The sequence below is a fragment of the Carcharhinus amblyrhynchos genome, unplaced genomic scaffold, assembly GCF_965287045.1.
Source record: "Carcharhinus amblyrhynchos unplaced genomic scaffold, sCarAmb.v2.hapA scaffold_45, whole genome shotgun sequence".
Classification (NCBI taxonomy): domain Eukaryota; kingdom Metazoa; phylum Chordata; class Chondrichthyes; order Carcharhiniformes; family Carcharhinidae; genus Carcharhinus; species Carcharhinus amblyrhynchos.
This window is the reverse complement of record NW_027649786.1, coordinates 3,542,651-3,562,152: the sequence shown is the minus strand read 5'-3', so window position 1 is coordinate 3,562,152 and position 19,502 is coordinate 3,542,651. Positions and strand designations below refer to the sequence as shown.

Below are 19,502 nucleotides of genomic sequence, written 5' to 3'. Positions count from 1 at the left end.
GGAAGTGTAGACAGAGTCAATGGATGGGAGGCTGGTTTGTGTGATGGACTGGGTTACATTCATGACTCTTTGTAGTTCCTTGTGGTCTTGGGCAGAGCAGGAGCCCAGACCGAGCTGTGATACAACCAGAAAGAATGCTTTCTATGGGGCATCTGTAAAAGTTGGTGAGAGTCGTAGCAGACATGCCAAATTTCCTTAGTCTCCTGAGAAAGTAGAGGTGTTGGTGGGGCTTTCTTAACTATAGTGTCGGCATGGGGAGGACCAGGACAGGTTGTTGGACACCTAAAAACTTGAAGCTCTCGACCCTTTCTACTTCGTCCTGATGTAGACAGGGACATGTTCTCCTTTACACTCCCTGAAGTCGATGACAATCTCCTTTGTTTTGTTGACATTGAGGGAGAGATTATTGTCACCGCACCAGTTCACCAGATTCTTGATTTGATTATTGCCACGTACTGGGATGCAGTGAAAAGTATTGTTTCCTGTGTGCTAGACAAAAGCATACTGTTCATAGAGAAGGGAAGGAGAGAGCGCAGAGTGTAGTGTTACAGTCACAGCGAGGGCGTAGAGAAAGATCGACTTTCTTTTTCCTGTACCGTGTCCTGTCATTGTCTGAGGTCTGACCCAGTACGGGGGTGTCATCAGCAAACGTGAAGATTGAGTTGGGGGGGATTTGGCCGCTCAGTCAGAGGGGTATAAGGAGGATGGTAGGGGGCTGAGAACACAGACTTGTGGGGCGTTCTTGCTGATTAGGAGACACTGGGAGGATTATGGGATTGTTCCAAGATATGTTTGTACTTTTTATTTATTCGCAGGATGGGGGTGTCACTGGTCAGACCAGCATTTATTACCCATCCCTAACTGCCCCTTCAGAAGGCGGTGGGTGAGCTGCCACCTTGAACCCGCTGCAGTCCCTGAGGTGTAGGTACATCCACAGTGCTGTTAGGGAGGGAGCTCCAGGGTTTTGACCCAGTGAAGGAGCGGCCGATATATTTCCCAGTTGGGTTGACACACTTCACCTGTTTGGTCATGTTATAAGCGCACCTTCCTTGGCTGTTAAGGGTGACACAGTGGGTTCGCACTGCTGCCTCACAGTGCCAGGGACCCGGGTTCCATTCCCGGTGGCACAGTGGGTTAGCACTGCTGCCTCACAGCGCCAGGGACCCGGGTTCCATTCCCGGTGGCACAGTGGGTTAGCACTGCTGCCTCACAGTGCCAGGGACCCGGGTTCCATTCCCGGTGACACAGTGGGTTAGCGCTGCTGTCTCACAGCGCCAGGGACCCGGGTTCCATTCCCGGTGACACAGTGGGTTAGCGCTGCTGCCTCACAGCGCCAGGGACCCGGGTTCCATTCCCGGTGACACAGTGGGTTAGCGCTGCTGCCTCACAGCGCCAGGGACCCGGGTTCCATTCCCGGTGACACAGTGGGTTAGCGCTGCTGCCTCAGTGCCAGGGACCCGGGTTCCATTCCCGGTGACACAGTGGGTTAGCACTGCTGTCTCACAGCGCCAGGGACCCGGGTTCCATTCCCGGTGACACAGTGGGTTAGCACTGCTGCCTCACAGTGCCAGGGACCCGGGTTCCATTCCCGGTGACACAGTGGGTTAGCGCTGCTGCCTCACAGCGCCAGGGACCCGGGTTCCATTCCCGGTGACACAGTGGGTTAGCGCTGCTGCCTCACAGCGCCAGGGACCCGGGTTCCATTCCCGGGTTGGGTCACCCTCTGTGCAGACTCTGCACATTCTCCCCATGTCTGCGTGGGTTTCCTCTGGATTCTTCCCACACTCTGAAAGACGTGCTGGTTAGGGTGGATTGGGCCATGCTAAATTCTCCCTCAGTGTAACCCGAACGGGCGCCGGAGTGTGGGCGACTGAGGGATTTTCACAACAACTTCATTGCAGTGTTAATGTCAGCCGACTTGTCACCCTAATAAGTGAACCTGTAGTAAGTTGATCTTTCTCTGCGCCCTGGCGATGAACTGTAACCTGACGTTCTGCACCTTCCTTTTTTCCTCCTCCCCTAATTACTCTATGAATGGTATGCTTTGTGCGCAAGAAACAATACTTTTCCACTGCCTACTAAAACAGAGCGAAATGTGAGGTGGGAGAATGAGATGGTTAAGGTGCCTTGTGGGATATTATAGAACATAGAACACTACAGCACAAACAGGCCCTTCGGCCCACGAGTTGCGCCGATCACATCAACACCTACCAATCTATAGACCTATCTATAACCCCCAATCCCATAAAACCCCATATACTCATCCAGAAGTCTTTTAAAAGACCCCAGCGAGTTCTCCTCCACCACCACTGACGGCAGCCGATTCCATTCACTCACCACCCTCTGAGTGAAAAACTTACCCCTAACATCACTTCTGTACTTGCCTCCCCACACCTTCAATCTGTGTCCTCTCGTAGCGACCATTTCAACCCGGGGAAATAGCCTCTGAGAATCCACCCTATCTATTCCTCTCAACATTTTATAAACCTCTATCAGGTCGCCTCTCAACCTACGTCTCTCCAGGGAAAAGAGTCCCAGCTTCCTCAACCTATCTTCATAAGGCATGCCTCCCAGTCCAGGCAACATCCTTGTAAATCTCCTCTGCACCCTCTCAATAGCTTCTACATCTTTCCTATAGTGAGGCGACCAGAACTGCGCACAGTACTCCAAATGAGGCCTGACAAGGGTCTTATAAAGTTGCAGCATTACCTCCCGACTCCTAAACTCAATCCCTCGATTAATGAAGGCCAGTACACCATAGGCCTTCTTGACCACCTCCTCCACCTGCGAGGCCGATTTAAGAGTCCTGTGGACCCGGACCCCAAGATCCTTCTGCTCCTCAACACCACCAAGACTCCTGCCCTTGATAGTGTACTCGTTCATCCCGTTGGTTCTGCCAAAATGGACGACTACGCATTTATCCGCGTTGAAGTCCATCTGCCACTTCTCCGCCCAGTCCTGCATCCTATTTATGTCCTGCTGCAACTTTTGACATCCTTCCAGACCATCCACAACACCACCGACCTTCGTGTCATCAGCGAACTTACTTACCCATCATCAGCGAACTAACTTATTATTGGCTAAGACATTGAATATAAGAGTGGGAGGAGGCCATTCAGCCCGTCTAACCTGCTCTGCTGTCCATTATGACCATGGCGGATCATCAAAGTCTATCCCCTGTTTATTCCCCCCATCCCTTTTAGACCCAAGAGTGATAACTAATTTCATTTTGAAATTGCCCAGTTTTGGCCTGGGATGGTAACGGTTGCTGGTCCCCTCGATGTCCCCTCTCCCTGACGGTTATCCTTTCCTCTTTCCCATTCTAGGCTGGATGGAGGCAGTCAGATCCGGCCGCTGAGTAACTATCCCTCGCTCGGACTGCGGGAGGGGGGGTCTCTCCCCTTTCCGGCTGGAGTTCCAGGATGATGGAGCAGTGTCGGGTGTGCGCCACGGATCTGAAGGGGACCCAGCGGCGATGGATGTTCAGCAGTCGGACGGCGGTGCCCCTGCGGGTGGTCCTGGCCCACGTCCTGGGGCAGGGGGTCAACCGGGACGGGCGGGGCGAGTTCCTGTGCGGGAAGTGCGCCTTTGCGCTGGAGCGGGTCTATCGCTACGACACCGTAATCGCCCGGGTCAAGGCCCTCTCCATCGAGAGGGTCCGGCGCCTTCTGGCTGAGAAGGGCAAGTTGGTGCGGTGCCTGTGCCATCTCCACGGGCAGCACCACCCTCTGGCGGAGAGCCCCAGTCCCGCGGGCCAGGACCTGGCGGTGGACGTTGCCGACCTGCCCCAGGCCCAGTACGACGCCCTGCTGCAGGGCGACCTGGTCCTGTCAGAGTTTGAGTGTTGGTCGGAGAAGAGCAGGACAGAGTTCACCGCGTGCCCCTGTTCCCGCCGTAACTGCACCGGCTGCAGCACCTTCCGCGTCTCGGATTCCACTTACGAATCGGTCTGCAAGATCCCACGGCGCTTGGCGCAGGCCCTGGCGAGGGGCCAGCTCTCCAAGAACAAGTCTCGGAGCATGCCCCTGGACTGGCTCCGTACCCCGGACAGGAAGGTATCGGCCTCCAGCTCCGTCCGGTCTCTCTGCACCGACGGCTCGCTCTCCGTCTCCGTCTCCGTCTCCTCCCTGGGTGGCGCCGAGGATCGAGTCTTCGATGACTGCCCGTCACCCGGCTGGTCTCTGGACTGGCCGCTGGGAGCCACGGTGCAGTGGACGAGGAGAATTCCCTATCGACCTGTCCACCTCCCGCCTGGCAGCAAGATCCCGATCCGTATCCAGAGTGGCGGGAGATCGGGCGACTCGGAGAGCCCCCGGCGGCAGCTAAGCTTCTCCAGCGATGAGGAATCCTTTCGCGATTTGGGGAGCGAATTCTCTGAGTATCTCCCCTTTAACCTCGAGGCAAGAATCTTTCCTTTGTTCCAGCCCTGGTTTTATAGCAGTTTGTAATTTTATATGTAAGAATGATTAGGAAGACGGAACTGAGTGTATCGCCTCCAAATTTGTAGATGATACAAGGTTGGGTGGGAGGGTGAGCTGTGTGGAGGATACGGAGATGTTTCAGGGGGATTTGGACAGGCTGAGTGTGTGGGACGGCAGATACAGTATAAAGTGGATAAATGTGAGGTTATCCACTTTGGTAGCAGTAATAGGAAGACAGATTATTATTTGGGTGTAAGTTGAGAGAGAGGGATACTCAGCGAGACCTGTGTCCTCGTGTATCAGTCGCTGAAAGTAAGTGCGCAGGGCAGCGAGTGACACAGTGGGTTAGCGCTGCTGCCTCACAGCGCCAGGGACCCGGGTTCCATTCCCGGTGACACAGTGGGTTAGCACTGCTGTCTCACAGCGCCAGGGACCCGGGTTCCATTCCCGGTGACACAGTGGGTTAGCGCTGCTGCCTCACAGCGCCAGGGACCCGGGTTCCATTCCCGGTGACACAGTGGGTTAGCACTGCTGCCTCACAGCGCCAGGGACCCGGGTTCCATTCCCGGTGACACAGTGGGTTAGCACTGCTGCCTCACAGCGCCAGGGACCCGGGTTCCATTCCCGGTGACACAGTGGGTTAGCACTGCTGCCTCACAGCGCCAGGGACCCGGGTTCCATTCCTGGTGACACAGTGGGTTAGCACTGCTGCCTCACAGCGCCAGGGACCCGGGTTCCATTCCTGGTGACACAGTGGGTTAGCACTGCTGCCTCACAGCGCCAGGGACCCGGGTTCCATTCCCGGTGACACAGTGGGTTAGCGCTGCTGTCTCACAGCGCCAGGGACCCGGGTTCCATTCCCGGTGACACAGTGGGTTAGCGCTGCTGCCTCACAGCGCCAGGGACCCGGGTTCCATTCCCGGTGACACAGTGGGTTAGCACTGCTGCCTCACAGCGCCAGGGACCCGGGTTCCATTCCCGGTGACACAGTGGGTTAGCACTGCTGCCTCACAGCGCCAGGGACCCGGGTTCCATTCCCGGCTTGGGTCGCTGTCTGTCTGTACGTTCTCCCCATGTCTGCGTGGGTTTCCTCCCACAGTCTGAAAGACGTGCTGGTTAGGGTGCATTGGCCGTGCTAAATTCTCCCTCAGTGTAACCCGAACAGGCGCCGGAGTGTGGGCGACTGGGGGAACCGTGTACAGTTTTGGTGTCCTTGTCTGAGGAAGGATGTCCTTGCTATAGAGGGAGCACAGTGAAGGTTTACCAGGCTGATTCCTGGGATGGCAGGTCTGTCATATGAGGAGAGACTGAGTGGGTTAGGATTATATTCACTGGAGTTTAGAAGAGTGAGAGGGGGATCTGATAGAAACTTATAAAATTCTAACAGGGTTAGACAGGGTAGATTCAGAAAGAATGTTCCCCATGGTGGGGGGGATCCAGAACTAGGGGGTCAGAGTTTGAGGATAAGGGGTAAACCTTTTAGAACTGAGCTGAGGAGAGATTTCTTCACCCAGAGGGTGTGGCATTCACTCGCACAGAAAGTAGTCGAGGCCAAAATGTTGTGTGATTTCAGGAAGAAATTAGATATAGATCTTGGGGTTAAAGGGATAGGGGGAAAATCAGGACATTGAATTTGGTGATTAGCCATGATCAAGGTGAATAGCAGCAGGATTGAAGGGCTGAGTGGCCTCCTGCTTCTTTGTGAAGGAGGGTGAGGGAGCTGAGTGTACAGATCATTGAAGGTGGAGAGAGCCATTAATAAGGTAGAGAGTTTCCTGGGATTTATTAATAGGGGCACAGAGTACACGAGCGAGGTGGTTAAGGCTGAACTCGTAGACACTAGTTAGACCTCAGCTGGAATATTGTGCACTGCTCTGGGTGTCTCACTATAGGAAGGATATGAACGCGTTGGAGGGAGCGTGGGAGAGGTTTATGAGAATTGGTTCCAGGGATGAGAAATCTCAGTTCTGAGGAGAGATTGGGACTGCTCCCCTTGGAGAGGAGATGGGATAGAGATCCTCAGAATCACGAGAGGGAGGGGGGTTGGCCAGAGCAGACGGGGAGAAACTGTTCCCGCAAAGGACCCAGAACGAGGGACAGAGATTTAAAGTGATTTGCGACGAGGAAACTCTCGGGGTGGTGGGGATCTGGAATGTTGTGCGTGAGAGTGGGATAGGGGAAGGTTCAGGGGAGGGGGGGAGACGGAGAGAGTTGCTCGGAGAGGTTTCGTTGGTTTGTCCTCCTGGGCTTTGACCAATTTGAGGATGCTCTCGTTAATCCCATCGTTCTTTCTGCATCAGAAGTTGCTTCAGAGAGGATCCGAGCGTGATGATTCCCCGCAGGCGTCCGGGGAACAGAACAGGGCAGCGAGGGGTCGAACCCCGATCCTGGAGGAGCAGTCAAAGGAATCGCTCTCCGAACAGCGGGTCAGTCCCACAATCCACATCCCCAATCCCTTCCCTTCCTATTGTACATGGTTCTGGTCACCCTATTATAGAAAGGATATTATTAAACTAGAAAGAGTGCAGAAAAGATTTACTAGGATGCTCCCGGGGACTTGATGGATTGAGTTATAAGAAGAGGCTGGAGAGACTGGGACTTTTTTCTCTGGAGCGTAGAGGGGTGATCTTATAGAGGTCTATAAAATAATGAGGGGCACAGATCAGCGAGATAGTCAATATCTTTTCCCCAAAGGTAGGGGAGCCTAAAACTAGAGGGTTTAAGGTGAGAGGGGAGAGATACAAAAGGGTCCAGAGGGGGAATTGTTTCACACAGAGGGTGGTGAGTGTCTGGAACGAGCTGCCAGAGGCAGTAGTAGAGACGGGGACAATTTTGTCTTTTAAAAAGCGTTTACGTGGGTAAGATGGGTATAGAGGGATGTGGGCCAAATGGGGGCACTTGGGACTAGTTTAGAGGGAAGGGGCAGTGTGGACAAGTTGGGCTGAAGGGCCTGTTTCCATTCTGTAAACCTCCTTGACTCTGAGGTGAGTGGGTTTGAATTCACAGTAATTGCCCCCCACCACGGGTGAGTAGATCTGGGAGGGGGGATTACGGCCCAGGCGTTTTGTGAGATGGAGATGGTTTAGAACTTGGTTTGTAGAAATGGGTGTCGTCTCTGTGTAGCTCCCAAGATCAGAGACCGCAGTGAGGGAGTGGGAATGAGACAAGTGACGGAAGTGAGGTCTGACTCTTATTTATATTATTCGTTGATGGGGATATGGGGAGGGGGTCCCTGGCTGGGCTGATATTTTCTGTACGTCCCTAATTACCCCTGAGTGTCTCACTCAACCATTTGAGAGTCGACCCCGTTGCTGTGTCTCTGGAGTCACGTGGAGGCCAGCCCGGGGTAAGGTTGGCAGATTTCCCTCCCTGAGGGGGCATTAGTGACCCAGATGGTTTTTTCCGACGCTGGTTTCGTGGTTGTCAGGAGACGTTTAATCCCAGTCTAAGGATGTGCAGGTTAGGGTGGATTGGGGAGGAGGTGGTGGGGGAGGTGCGGCCCTGGGTAGAGAGCCCTTTAGAACGGTGTCAGCACAGACCTCACGGGCCGAATGGCCTCTCCTTCACTGCAGGGATCCTTCTGGATTATCCCAGGCTGTCTGGATTACCAGCCCCGATGACACTGCCTCCCCCCCAATATTTCCTCATTCCCCAGCCATCCCGGGGTGCGGTGCTCCCCCTGTGTTGCCAGGGTTGGGGGGAGAGACGGTGCTCCCCCCTGCGTTGCCGTCTGTTTGATCCCGGGGGCTCTCTGATGGGAGGCAGTGGGTTGTTGTGATCTGTGTGTTGCTGGTTCAGGCTGACGGGGTGTTACTGTTACTCCCCTCTCCCTCCTATCGCTCAGTCTGTGCTGTCTGGAGCAATGGTTCCCTCGACAGTACGGTTCACCCCCCCCCCACAACTCCTCCAGCCTCCCCTGAACGAGATCCAATATCTCCGGATATCGGAGTCAAACAAGGAGCAGAGAGAGACCCGGAACATTTTGCAAACCTCACCCCACCCAGTTCCAAATAAGTCAGATGGGGAACTGGACAGACCAGTTCCAGCACAGATATATCCGCTTCATCTTGTGATTTGCACAATGACAATTCTCTGTGTCAGAGAGTTTCAGTTTAACCATTGCCACAAATCCAGATATTTGAACATTTTCCTTCCAGTCCCACTGAAAAGGGAGACTTTTTCTCTCTGGCAATGATCTGAAAAAAAATTTGGTGACACAGTGGGTTAGCGCTGCTGCCTCACGGCGCCAGGGACCCGGGTTCCATTCCCGGTGACACAGTGGGTTAGCGCTGCTGTCTCACAGCGCCAGGGACCCGGGTTCCATTCCCGGTGACACAGTGGGTTAGCACTGCTGCCTCACAGCGCCAGGGACCCGGGTTCCATTCCCGGTGACACAGTGAGTTAGCGCTGCTGCCTCACAGCGCCAGGGACCCGGGTTCCATTCCCGGTGACACAGTGGGTTAGCACTGCTGCCTCACAGCGCCAGGGACCCGGGTTCCATTCCCAGTGACACAGTGGGTTAGCACTGCTGCCTCACAGTGCCAGGGACCCGGGTTCCATTCCCGGTGACACAGTGGGTTAGCACTGCTGCCTCACAGCGCCAGGGACCCGGGTTCCATTCCCGGTGACACAGTGGGTTAGCACTGCTGCCTCACAGCGCCAGGGACCCGGGTTCCATTCCCGGTGACACAGTGGGTTAGCACTGCTGCCTCACAGTGCCAGGGACCCGGGTTCCATTCCCGGTGACACAGTGGGTTAGCACTGCTGCCTCACAGCGCCAGGGACCCGGGTTCCATTCCCGGTGACACAGTGGGTTAGCACTGCTGCCTCACAGCGCCAGGGACCCGGGTTCCATTCCCGGTGACACAGTGGGTTAGCACTGCTGCCTCACAGCGCCAGGGACCCGGGTTCCATTCCCGGTGACACAGTGGGTTAGCACTGCTGTCTCACAGCGCCAGGGACCCGGGTTCCATTCCCGGTGACACAGTGGGTTAGCACTGCTGCCTCACAGCGCCAGGGACCCGGGTTCTATTCCCGGTGACACAGTGGGTTAGCACTGCTGCCTCACAGCGCCAGGGACCCGGGTTCCATTCCCGGTGACACAGTGGGTTAGCACTGCTGTCTCACAGCGCCAGGGACCCGGGTTCCATTCCCGGTGACACAGTGGGTTAGCACTGCCGTCTCACAGTGCCAGGGACCCGGGTTCCATTCCCGGTGACACAGTGGGTTAGCGCTGCTGCCTCACAGCGTCCCTGCTGTGTTTGATTTATTATTGTCACGTGTGTTGGGATACAGTGAAAAGTATTATTTCTTGCGCACTATACAGACAAAGCATACCATTCATAGAGAAGGAAAGGAGAGGGTGCAGGATGTAGTGTTAGAGTCATAGCGGGGGTGTAGAGAAAGAATGTAGAACATTCCAGCGCAGTATAGGCCCTCGATGTTGCACTGACCAGTGGAACCAATCTAATGACCCTCGAACCTAAACTATTCCAATCTTATCCATATGCCCATCCACTGACCATTTGAACGCCCTTAAAGTTGGCGAGTCCACAACTGCCGCAGACAGGGCATTCCACACCCTCACTACCCTCTGAGTAAAGAATCAGCTTAACGCGAGGTAGGACCATTCAAAAGTCTGACAGCAGCAGGGAAGAAGCTGTTCTTGAGTCGGTCGGTACGGGACCTCAGACTTTTGTACCTTTTTCCCCGATGGAAGAAGGTGGAAGAGAGAATGTCCGGGGTGTGTGGGGTCCTTAATTATACCGGCTGCTTTTCCCCCGAGGCAGCGGGAAGTGTAGACAGAGTCAATGGATGGGAGGCTGGTTTGTGTGATGGATTGGGGGCTACATTCACCACCCTTTTGTAGTTCCTTGTGGTCTTGGGCAGAGCAGGATCCCAGACCGAGCTGTGACACTCGTGTCTTCCTTGCAGGAGTTGAGTTTACAAACTCTGAAAGCTGACGGCCCGGGGGAGCTGGGCCACGGGGCGTACGCTCAGAGTGAAATGTTACAGCACCTGGCGTGTGAGCTACACAGCAAAGAGCAACTGTTACAGGTAAGGATCCCACAGGACTCTCTCACAAGCAGAGCTGGGTTATTTAGCTGCGTGGAGAGAATGGGGAAGTTGGGAGGTTGGTTGTCCCTCGAACCGGAAATTCTGTAGATTCTAGAACGTTCTCGGCAGAGGGGAGGGTGAGCTGTGAGGAGGATGCGGAGATACTTCAGTGTGAGTGTGGCAAATTCAGTATAAATGTGAGGGATCCGCTTTGGTAGCAGCAACAGGACGACAGATTATTTGGTGTAAATTGAGAGTTGGATACTCAGTGAGACCTTAATTTCCTCGTACATCAGTCACTGAGAGTGAGCGTGCAGGTACAGCAGGCAGTAAAAAAGGTAAATGTATGTTGGCCTCCATAGCGAGAGGATTTGAGTATAGGGATAGGGATGTTTTGCTGCAATTGTACAGGGTGTTGGTGAGGCCACAGCTGGAGTATTGTGTGCAGTTTAGGTCTCCTTATCTGAGGAAGGATGTCCTTGCTCTCGAGGGAGCACAGTGAGGGTTTACCAGGCTGATTCCTGGGGTGGCAGGTCTATCATATGAGGAGAGACTGAGTGGGTTAGGATTATATTCACTGGAGTTTAGAAGAGTGAGAGGGGAATCTGATAGAAACTAACCACTGTGCCGTCCAACATAACAACAGAATATTATTTAATTGGCAATAGGTTGGGAAATGCGTCTGACCTGATGAGTGCTAAGTGAAAAGCTTCAACAGTGTGTGTCCTTTTTCTTTTCAAGTGATACTTGAGCTCTTACGAAGCAGTGATTTAAGATTCTCTTTTCAAAGACTGCATTCCAGATTGGGACTTGCGATGTTGGAAAGGGTTAAGGGGAGCAGATCCGATCGGGGGTGGTAATTGGGTACTGGGTAAAGCTCTGTGGAGAGAGAGCAGGGCTGATTGGATCACTCTCGGAAGGAGCTAGCCCGGACAGGATGGGCGAAGGGCCATACCCTGCGCTGAGATCCCTGTGGGGTGGGGATACCCTCCGGTTTTGGGGGCGGAGGAGGGTAGTTGAAGTTTGTGATGGGATTGGCTGGTTTTGAGACGGTAACGTTGTCATTCCGGTCTCCGCGGGAACAGCGGCTCTCGCTGCGAGAGATTTTTGGTCGGGGATTTCTCCTGGTTTTTATAACCGGAATTCCTGAGCCCCTGTGGGTGTTCTCCTATTGCATTGTGGAGCTGAAGGCATGTTCGAACCTGACATCACGATTTATTATAATCGCTTCTATTAACATAGATTGAAAAGTATTGCTTCTTATGAGCTATTACAAAGCATACCGCTCATAGAGAAGGAAAGGAGAGAGTGCAGAATGTAGCGTTACAGTCACAGCGAGGGTGTAGAGAAAGATCAGCTTAATGCGAGGTCGGTCCATTCAAAAGTCTGACAGCAGCAGGGAAGAAGCTGTTCTTGAGTCGGTCGGTACGGGACCTCAGACTTTTGTATCTTTTTCCCGACTGAAGAGAGAATGTCCGGGGTGTGTGTGGGGGTCCTTAATTATCCCGGCTGCTTTTCCCCGAGGCAGCGGGAAGTGTAGACAGAGTCAGTGGATGGGAGGCTGGTTTGTGTGATGGATTGGGGGCTACATTCACCACCCTTTTGTAGTTCCTTGCGGTCTTGGGCAGAGCAGGATCCCAGACCGAGCTGTGATCCAACCAGAAAGAATGCTTTCTATGGGGCATCTGTAAAAGTTGGTGAGAGTCCGTAGCGGACATGCCAAATTTCCTTAGTCTTCTGAGAAATTAGAGGCGTGTGTGAGAAAATCCTGTACTCCTTTTTAAATCTGTGTCTCTCCCCATTTCCCTTTTTTTTTTCCTGGCAATTCCTTTCCCCCCCAACCCCCTTTCTCCCCGTGTCTCAGGGATTTATGGAGTTGTTCAGACAGATTGTGAGTGGAACCAGGCCTGCGGCTGAGGTGGGAGGAGACGTAATCGAGAGGCTGAGGTCTCGGCTAAAGGAGAGAGACACGGCGTTACAGGTAAACCAGAGACCCACTCCCCCCACCCTGAACCAAACTCACCTGAGACGCACAGAATCCGTGTGAACGGCGAGTCTTATTTTAACGGGACGTGTGTATCACGGGACTGGGCCAGTATTTACTGTCCATCCCTAACTGCCCCTTAAACTGAGTCTCACTCGGCCATTTCGGAGGGCATTTGAGAGTCACCCACATAGTCTGGAGTCACGTGTAGGCCAGACTGGGGTAAGGACGGCAGATTTCCTTTCCAGATTTTCTTCCTAGAATTTAAATTCCACCCCCGAACCTGCCGGGGTTGGGATTCGAACCCAGTTCTCCGGAACGCCAGCCTGGGCCTCAGTATTAGCCCGGTGCAGCTCTACCGCACCAGGTTAAAGCCCGGCAGGTTTATTCGCTATCACGAGCTTTCAGAGTACTGCTCCTTCGTCAGATTGCTTCCCTCTGGGCGGATGTTGTCACGGATCACTGGGCAGGGATTGTCAATCCCAATCCCCTCTCGTTCCCGTTTAAACCGATCGTTTAGTTTATCGAGATCCCTGTTTTTTCTTTCCTGTTTGTTTTTTTTCTCTCTCTCGGCAAGAGATTGGTGGATGAGAAATTTGCGGTCCTGGAGGGGAAGGAGATGGAAATTCTGCATCTTCGGAAAGCTGTGAGGGAGAAGGATCGCGATCTGTGCCGTCTGGGAGAGGTTCTCGTGCACAATGAGGAAACTATCAATGTGAGATCCTGCACTGCGCCAGCCTGGGGTGTTCACCACCCTCCGGAATCCATTCCACCCCCTCTTCTCTCTCCAACACAATAATCCAGTTCAACAGCCCTCCGAAACTGCCCCAATCGCGTTCTCCTATCTACACCATCTGTCTATATCCCTCCCCCCAACCCCCCGCCTGCTCGTATCTCTATCCAGATCACTCTTAAACGCCACTAATGTATCTTGGAAATCGTCCCAGGCCCCCCACTACCCTCTAAGAAACTTCCCTCCCCCACCGAACCTTTCTAGTCGCCCCTCAGCTTCTATCTTTCCAGGGAGAACAGCCCCAGTTTCTCCAACCTCTCCTCAAAGCTAATCCCCTCCAGACCAGGAAATATTCTAGAACATTCCAGCTCAGAAACAGGCCTTTTTGCCCCCTCCTTATCTGTGCCGAACCATCTTTCTGCCTAGTCCCACTGACCTGCACTCGAACCATATCCCCGCCCCCCCCACACACCCCTCTACCTGTCCAAGCTTTTCTTAAAAGTGAGCCCGCATTTATCTGGCAGCTCATTCCACACTCCCACCACTCTCTCTGCGTGGAGAACCCCTCCCTAATATTCCCTTTAAACTCTTCCCCTTAACCCATGCCCTCTGGTTTTTTCCTCCCTTAGCCTCAGTGAAAAAAGCCCTGCTTGCATTCACTCTATCTATACCCATCTCACCTTATGCACCTCTATCAAATCTCCCCTCATTCTCCAGGGAATAAAGTCCTAACCTATTCAATCTCTCTCTGTAACTCAGCTTCTCAAGTCTCGGCAACGTCCTTGTGAACCTTCTCTGCACTCTTTCAACCTTATTTACATCCTTCCTGTAACTAGGTGACCAAAACTGTACACAATACTCTAAATTCAGCCTCACCAATGCCTTATACAACCTTACCATAATGCTCCAACTTTTACACTCGATACTCCGGTTTATAAATCTTTTATCCAAAGCCTCTACACCCTCCTTTTAGCGTGGTTGGACACAGTATCCCCAACCAATGTTTTGTACAAATAACAGAATTTGCCAAACTTTACACTTGACACCCTGTTGACACAGGCAAGGATTCCGAATGTTTTTAAGGATTGGTGGACCTGTACTCCCAGATCTCTGTCTACACTCCTGAAGGTTCTGTCATTTTATTTGCTAAACTCCCGCCTGAATTCGATCGATCAGAAATGCATCACCTCGCATTTTTCCGGATTAAATTCCACCTGCTGTTTCTCCACCCGATTTATCCTGCTGTATTCCCCGACAATCTCCACCTATGGGCTGGGGCTGAACTAGTTTAATTCCTCGCGTGAGTTTATAAGAACATAAGAACTAGGAGTCGGCCATCTAGCCCTTCGAGCCTGCCCCGCCATTCAATAAGATCATGGCTGATCTGTCGTGGATCAGTTCCACTTTCCCGCCCTCTCCCCATAACCCTTAATCCCCTCTCTTATCAAAAACCCATCAACCCGCGTCTTAAAAATATTTAGCGAGGCAGCCTCCACCACTTCAACGGGCAGAGAATTCCAGAGATTCACCACCCTTTGAGTGAAGAAGTTCCTCCTCAACTCCGTTCTAAACCACCCCCCCTTTATCTTGAGGCTGTGCCCCCTAGTCCTACTGTCCTTTCTGAGCGGGAAGAGCCTCTCCACCTCTATCCTATCCATCCCATTCATCATCTTATACGTCTCAATGAGATCTCCCCTCATTCTTCTAAACTCTAACGAGTACAAGCCTAGTTTATTCAGCCTCTCCTCATAGCTCAACCCCCTCAACTCCAGTATCAGCCTAGTAAACCTCCTCTGCACTCCCTCCAAGGCCAAAATATCCTTGCGCAGGTGCGGCGACCAAAACTGCACACAGTACTCCAGCTGCGGCCTCACCAATGCCCTATACAGCTGCAGCAAGACCTCCCTACTTTTATATTCAATCCCCCTCGCTATGAAGGCCAGCATCCCATTCGCCTTCCTGACCACCTGCTGCACCTGCAAGCTGGGTTTTTGCGACTCATGCACAAGGACCCCGAGGTCCCTCTGCACCGTCGCCTGCTGCAGTTTTTCGCCTCGTAAGTAATAGTCCTTCCTACCATTATTCCTACCAAAGTGGACCACCTCACACTTGCCAACATTAAATTCCATTTGCCATTTCTTTAAGTTGGTTAATGGTGGGCATCACTGGCTGGGCCCCGCGTTCATTGCCCGCCCCGAACACTGCCCTTCAGAGGGGCAGTCGAGGGTCGCCTACATTGCCATGGCTCTGGAGTTCCAGACCGGGTAAGATTTCCTTCTCTAAAGGACATGAGCAAACGAGATGGCTTTTTCACAACAATCGCTTCATGGTCCTCATTAGATCTCTAATTCCAAGATTTCTATTGAATTCTAATTTTGGTGTCTGCCGTGGTGGGATTCGAACCCACAGAGCACCACCCTGAGTCCCCTGGATTACAGGAAAGTGGACTTGAGGCCACTGGTGGTCTTATTGAATGGTGTAGCACGCTTGGAAGGCCAAATGGCCCACTCTCTTCTCTCAATCTACCCTACCGCTGTTCTATAATCCCAGGCCCCCCCCCGTCAAAATCCCCCCCCCCCAGAATTCCAAAACTCTAAATAACCGGCTCCCAGCCGAACGTCGCAAGCTCTTAATAAAAAATCTGCCTGGTTCAGGAGAATCCGTCTGTCTGGGAACACCCCCCTCAGACATTTGTATCTCCTTTTACGTTCCAGATGTTGAACCACACCCTCAAGATGCAGCACACCGCGGTCGAACAGCTGGACACGCTGTGTAGGAGCCTGAAGGAGGCCGTTAGCCAGCGGGCTGAGGGGAGGGCGCGCGCCCTGCGGGGGAAGGATGCCATCATCGCCCAGCTCCAGGCGGCTCTGCAGAACCGTGCCAGTGATGTGGAGGTAGGTGGGTGGGGTGGGGGGAGGTGGGTTCATCACCCCTGGGGGTGGGGTAGGGGGGTGTCTAATGCTCACCCTCCACCCTGCCTGACCCTCAAACCCAACTACCTCACCCCTGGGCCCTCTCTCAGAAGAGAATCCGCAATTTTTTTAGCCCGGAGTCCAGTCTCCCATCCAATGGGATAAGGCCGGAAGATCGGGGAGCAGAATTAGGCCCCCGTTATCCCACGGCTGAATAGTTTCTCAACCCCACCTTTTTCCCCTACGGTCTCCTCCTGTGAATGCCACAGATTCGCGTGGTTAGCACCGCTGCCCCGCAGCGCCAGGGACCCGGGTTCAATTCCAGCCTCTGGTCACTGTCTGTGCACAGTCTCCCCGTGTCTGCGTGGGTTTCCTCCAGGTGCTCCGGTGTCCTCCCACACTCCAAAGATGTGCGGGTTAGGCCGTGCTAAATTGCCCCTTAGTGTCAGGGGGGATGAGCAGGCTAAATGTGTGGGTTTATGGGAGTAGGGGCTGGGTGGGCTTGTGGTCGGTGCAGACTCGATGGGCCGAATGGCCTCCCCCTGCAAAGTAGGGATTCTGAGGCCGTGATTCCTTCCGGTTTTGTTTCTGAATGGCCACGCCAGCACCGCCCTCCGGAGTGACACTTTCTCTTCAGCTGGATCAGCGGGGCAGGTGTAGATTGTGCTCGCTATTCACTGGTTGCTCCCTTTCTGTAGAAGGCGATTAGCGGTTCCCTCCTGCGCAGGCAGGCTGGGGAATCGGCCTGGTTACACACCGGGGTTTATTGGGGAGGGAGGCCCCTCGCGGCTGTGAACTCTCTCTCTCTGTCTCTCTCCAGGCTCTCACGGACTCGTTACTTCGCCGGGGTCTGAGCGACGGTTCCGAAAGCTCGGCGCGTCTCCTGCTGCGACTGAAAGACAAGGAGCAGCTTTTGTCTCGGGTCCTGGCCGAGCAGACTCGCCAGGAGGCAAACTACGCCCGAGACATCGAGGAGCTTCTAAAGAGTATTGATGAGAAGGACCAGATTATTGAGGTTAGATACTGGGCTAAACCCCGTACACGGACTGTTAGCGCTCTCTGCTTCCTCTTTGAAACCATTCAACAGTTCAGGCAGGCGTCACTGGCGAGACCAGCATTTGTTACCCACCCCTAATTGCCCCTTGAGAAGGTGGTGGGTGAGCCTTGGACCCGCTGCAGTTCACTGAGGTGTAGGTACACCCGCAGCGCTGTTAGGCAGGGAGCCCCAGTGAAGGAACGGCCGATTATATTTCCCAGTCGGGGTGGTGAGTGACTCGGTGGGGGGGTGTCCCCCAGGGTATCTGCTGCCCCTGGTCCTTCTAGATGGTAGAGGTGGTGGGTTTGGAAGGTGCTGCCTGAGGAGCCTTGGTGCGGGGCATCTTGTAGGTGGTACACCCGGCTGCCACTGTGTGTGGGTGAACACAAACCTCCAACCGCGCTAATCCCCTCTGCCAATCGTCTTCCAGGGGATCTTGGCCAATCACTCGGAGACGTTGGCCGGTCGAGCTCAGGATGTCCTTGCCCTCGAGCGGCAGCTCTCTGCCAGGGAGAGGGAGTTGGCCCAGCTGGCGAAGTCGGGTGGCGCGGAGACGCAGGATTGTTTCGCTGAGCTGGCTTCCCTGAAAGTTCTCCTGGCAGAGAAAGATCAACTGATTGCGGTGAGTATTTCCCGTAAAATTCCAGCGGCGGTGGTGTGTGGGGTGGGGGGGTGAGGGTGTAACGGGGCTGGTTGGGTCACCGTTAGACTAATGCGCACCACTCTGGTACCCTACAGAGATAGGGAGGAGCTTTTCTCCCTTGGGAGAGATGTCAATAACAAGGACGCACCAATTTTAAGGGACAGGGTAGGAGATAGAAACCCTACCGCACAGAAAGAGGCCATTCGGCCCATCGAGTCTGCGCAATCCCACCCAGGCCCTACCCCCATATCCCACCCACTAATCCCTCTAACCTACACAACTCTAAGGGGCAATGTTAGTATGGCCAATCCCCCCCCCCACTCCAACCCACACATCTTTTGGACTGTGGGAGGAAACCCACGCAGACACGAGGAGAATGTGCAAACTCCACGCAGACACCGACCCGAGCCGGGGATTGAACCCGGGCCCCTGGAGCTGTGAAGCAGCAGTGCTAACCCACTATGCTACCGTGCCGCCCCGAGACTTAGAGGGGATTTGGAAGGTGCTGCCTGAGGAGCCTTGGTGAGTCGCTGTGGGGCATCTTGTAGATGGTACACAGGGCTGCGTGGGTGGTAGAGGGAGTGAGTGTTTGTGGATGGGGTAGTAATCCAGCGGGGGCTGCTTTGTCCTGGATGGTGTCGAGCTTCTCGAGTGTTGTTGGAGCCGCTCCCACCCAGGGGAGTATTCCATCACACTCCTGACTTGTGTCCTTGTAGATGGTAGACAGGCTTTGGGGGGGGTGTCAGGAGGGGAGTTACTCTCCGCAGGATTCCCAGTGGACAGGGTTCGGGGGGGGGAGTCGGGAGGGGAGTTACTCTCCGCAGGATTCCCAGTGGACAGGCTTTGGGAGGGGGAGTCAGGGGGTGGGTTACTCTCCGCAGGATTTATACGGCTGGGTCCAGTTCAGTTTCAGTGCTGCGAGGTTTCTGATGGATAATTGTCCCCACTCTGGGAATATCTGCTCCAAGCCGGACTCCCAACTGTGCCGTTGACACTCTCTCCCCGGTTTAAAAAAAACAAAGTGCAACTATTGATGGATTTTGACCCCCCCGCGAAATTGACAACTTGTTGCTCTGGCCTTTGGTTCGGTTCCCAGCTTGACGTCTTTCTCTCTCTCTCTGGGGCAGAACATTCTGGAAGATGGGAAAGAGAGAGACCGCATCCTCTCCTGCCTGAAGGATCAGCTGTGTGAGAGCACGTTGCTGAAGGTCGGAATGAAACAGACCCTGTGAGGTTAAAGGTGAGTGGTGATGGGTCACTGGGTTTGACGCACGGTCTTCCCGTTCCAATCCTTTTCTTCCAAACACTGGGCAGGATAACTTCAACAAAGCTGCTCCTTGTGACCGATTTAGAATCTAGATCAGTACAACACAGGAACAGGCCCTTCGCCCCTCCAAGCCCGTGCTGGTCACGATGCCCAAACTAACCTTCTGCCCTTACTCAGTCTGAATCCCTCTATTCCCTCCTTATCCACGTACCCATCCACCACCTCGCGTTCCCAGGCACCCAACACTCACTGCGTGAAAAATCTCCCTTAAACCGTCCCCCTCTCTCTCTCACCCTGAACTTGTGCCCCCCCGCGTAATTGACTCTTCCATCCTGGGGGGGGGAAAGCCTCCAACTCTCCACCCTGTCTTTGTGTCTCTTCATGTTGTAGACCACGTTTCCCCCCCTCAGCCTCTGTCTTTCCGGTTTATTCAACCTCCCCTCGTTCCC

The 19,502-nt window shown here is 53.8% G+C and overlaps 1 protein-coding gene across 1 annotated transcript; it reads left to right on the top strand.

Annotated features, from left to right (window-relative positions):
- Positions 1-3,422: 3,422 nt before the first annotated feature.
- LOC145337249 (uncharacterized) lies at positions 3,423-17,819 on the top strand. Its single transcript, XM_080182038.1, has 8 exons — positions 3,423-4,400; positions 6,722-6,847; positions 10,356-10,478; positions 12,343-12,459; positions 13,040-13,177; positions 15,910-16,089; positions 16,928-17,212; positions 17,574-17,819. Exons 1-8 carry the CDS (start codon positions 3,423-3,425, stop codon positions 17,817-17,819), a joined length of 2,193 nt encoding a protein of 730 aa, XP_080038164.1.
- Positions 17,820-19,502: the final 1,683 nt, after the last annotated feature.

Excerpts from the sequence above, each read along its gene's own strand:
- LOC145337249 (XM_080182038.1), top strand. The coding sequence starts at position 3,423 with ATGATGGAGCAGTGTCGGGTGTGCGCCACGGATCTGAAGGGGACCCAG. Across the intron at positions 4,401-6,721 it reads ATCTCCCCTTTAACCTCGAG|AAGTTGCTTCAGAGAGGATC; the intron begins GCAAGAATCTTT and ends TTTCTGCATCAG. Across the intron at positions 13,178-15,909 it reads ACAATGAGGAAACTATCAAT|ATGTTGAACCACACCCTCAA; the intron begins GTGAGATCCTGC and ends TTTACGTTCCAG.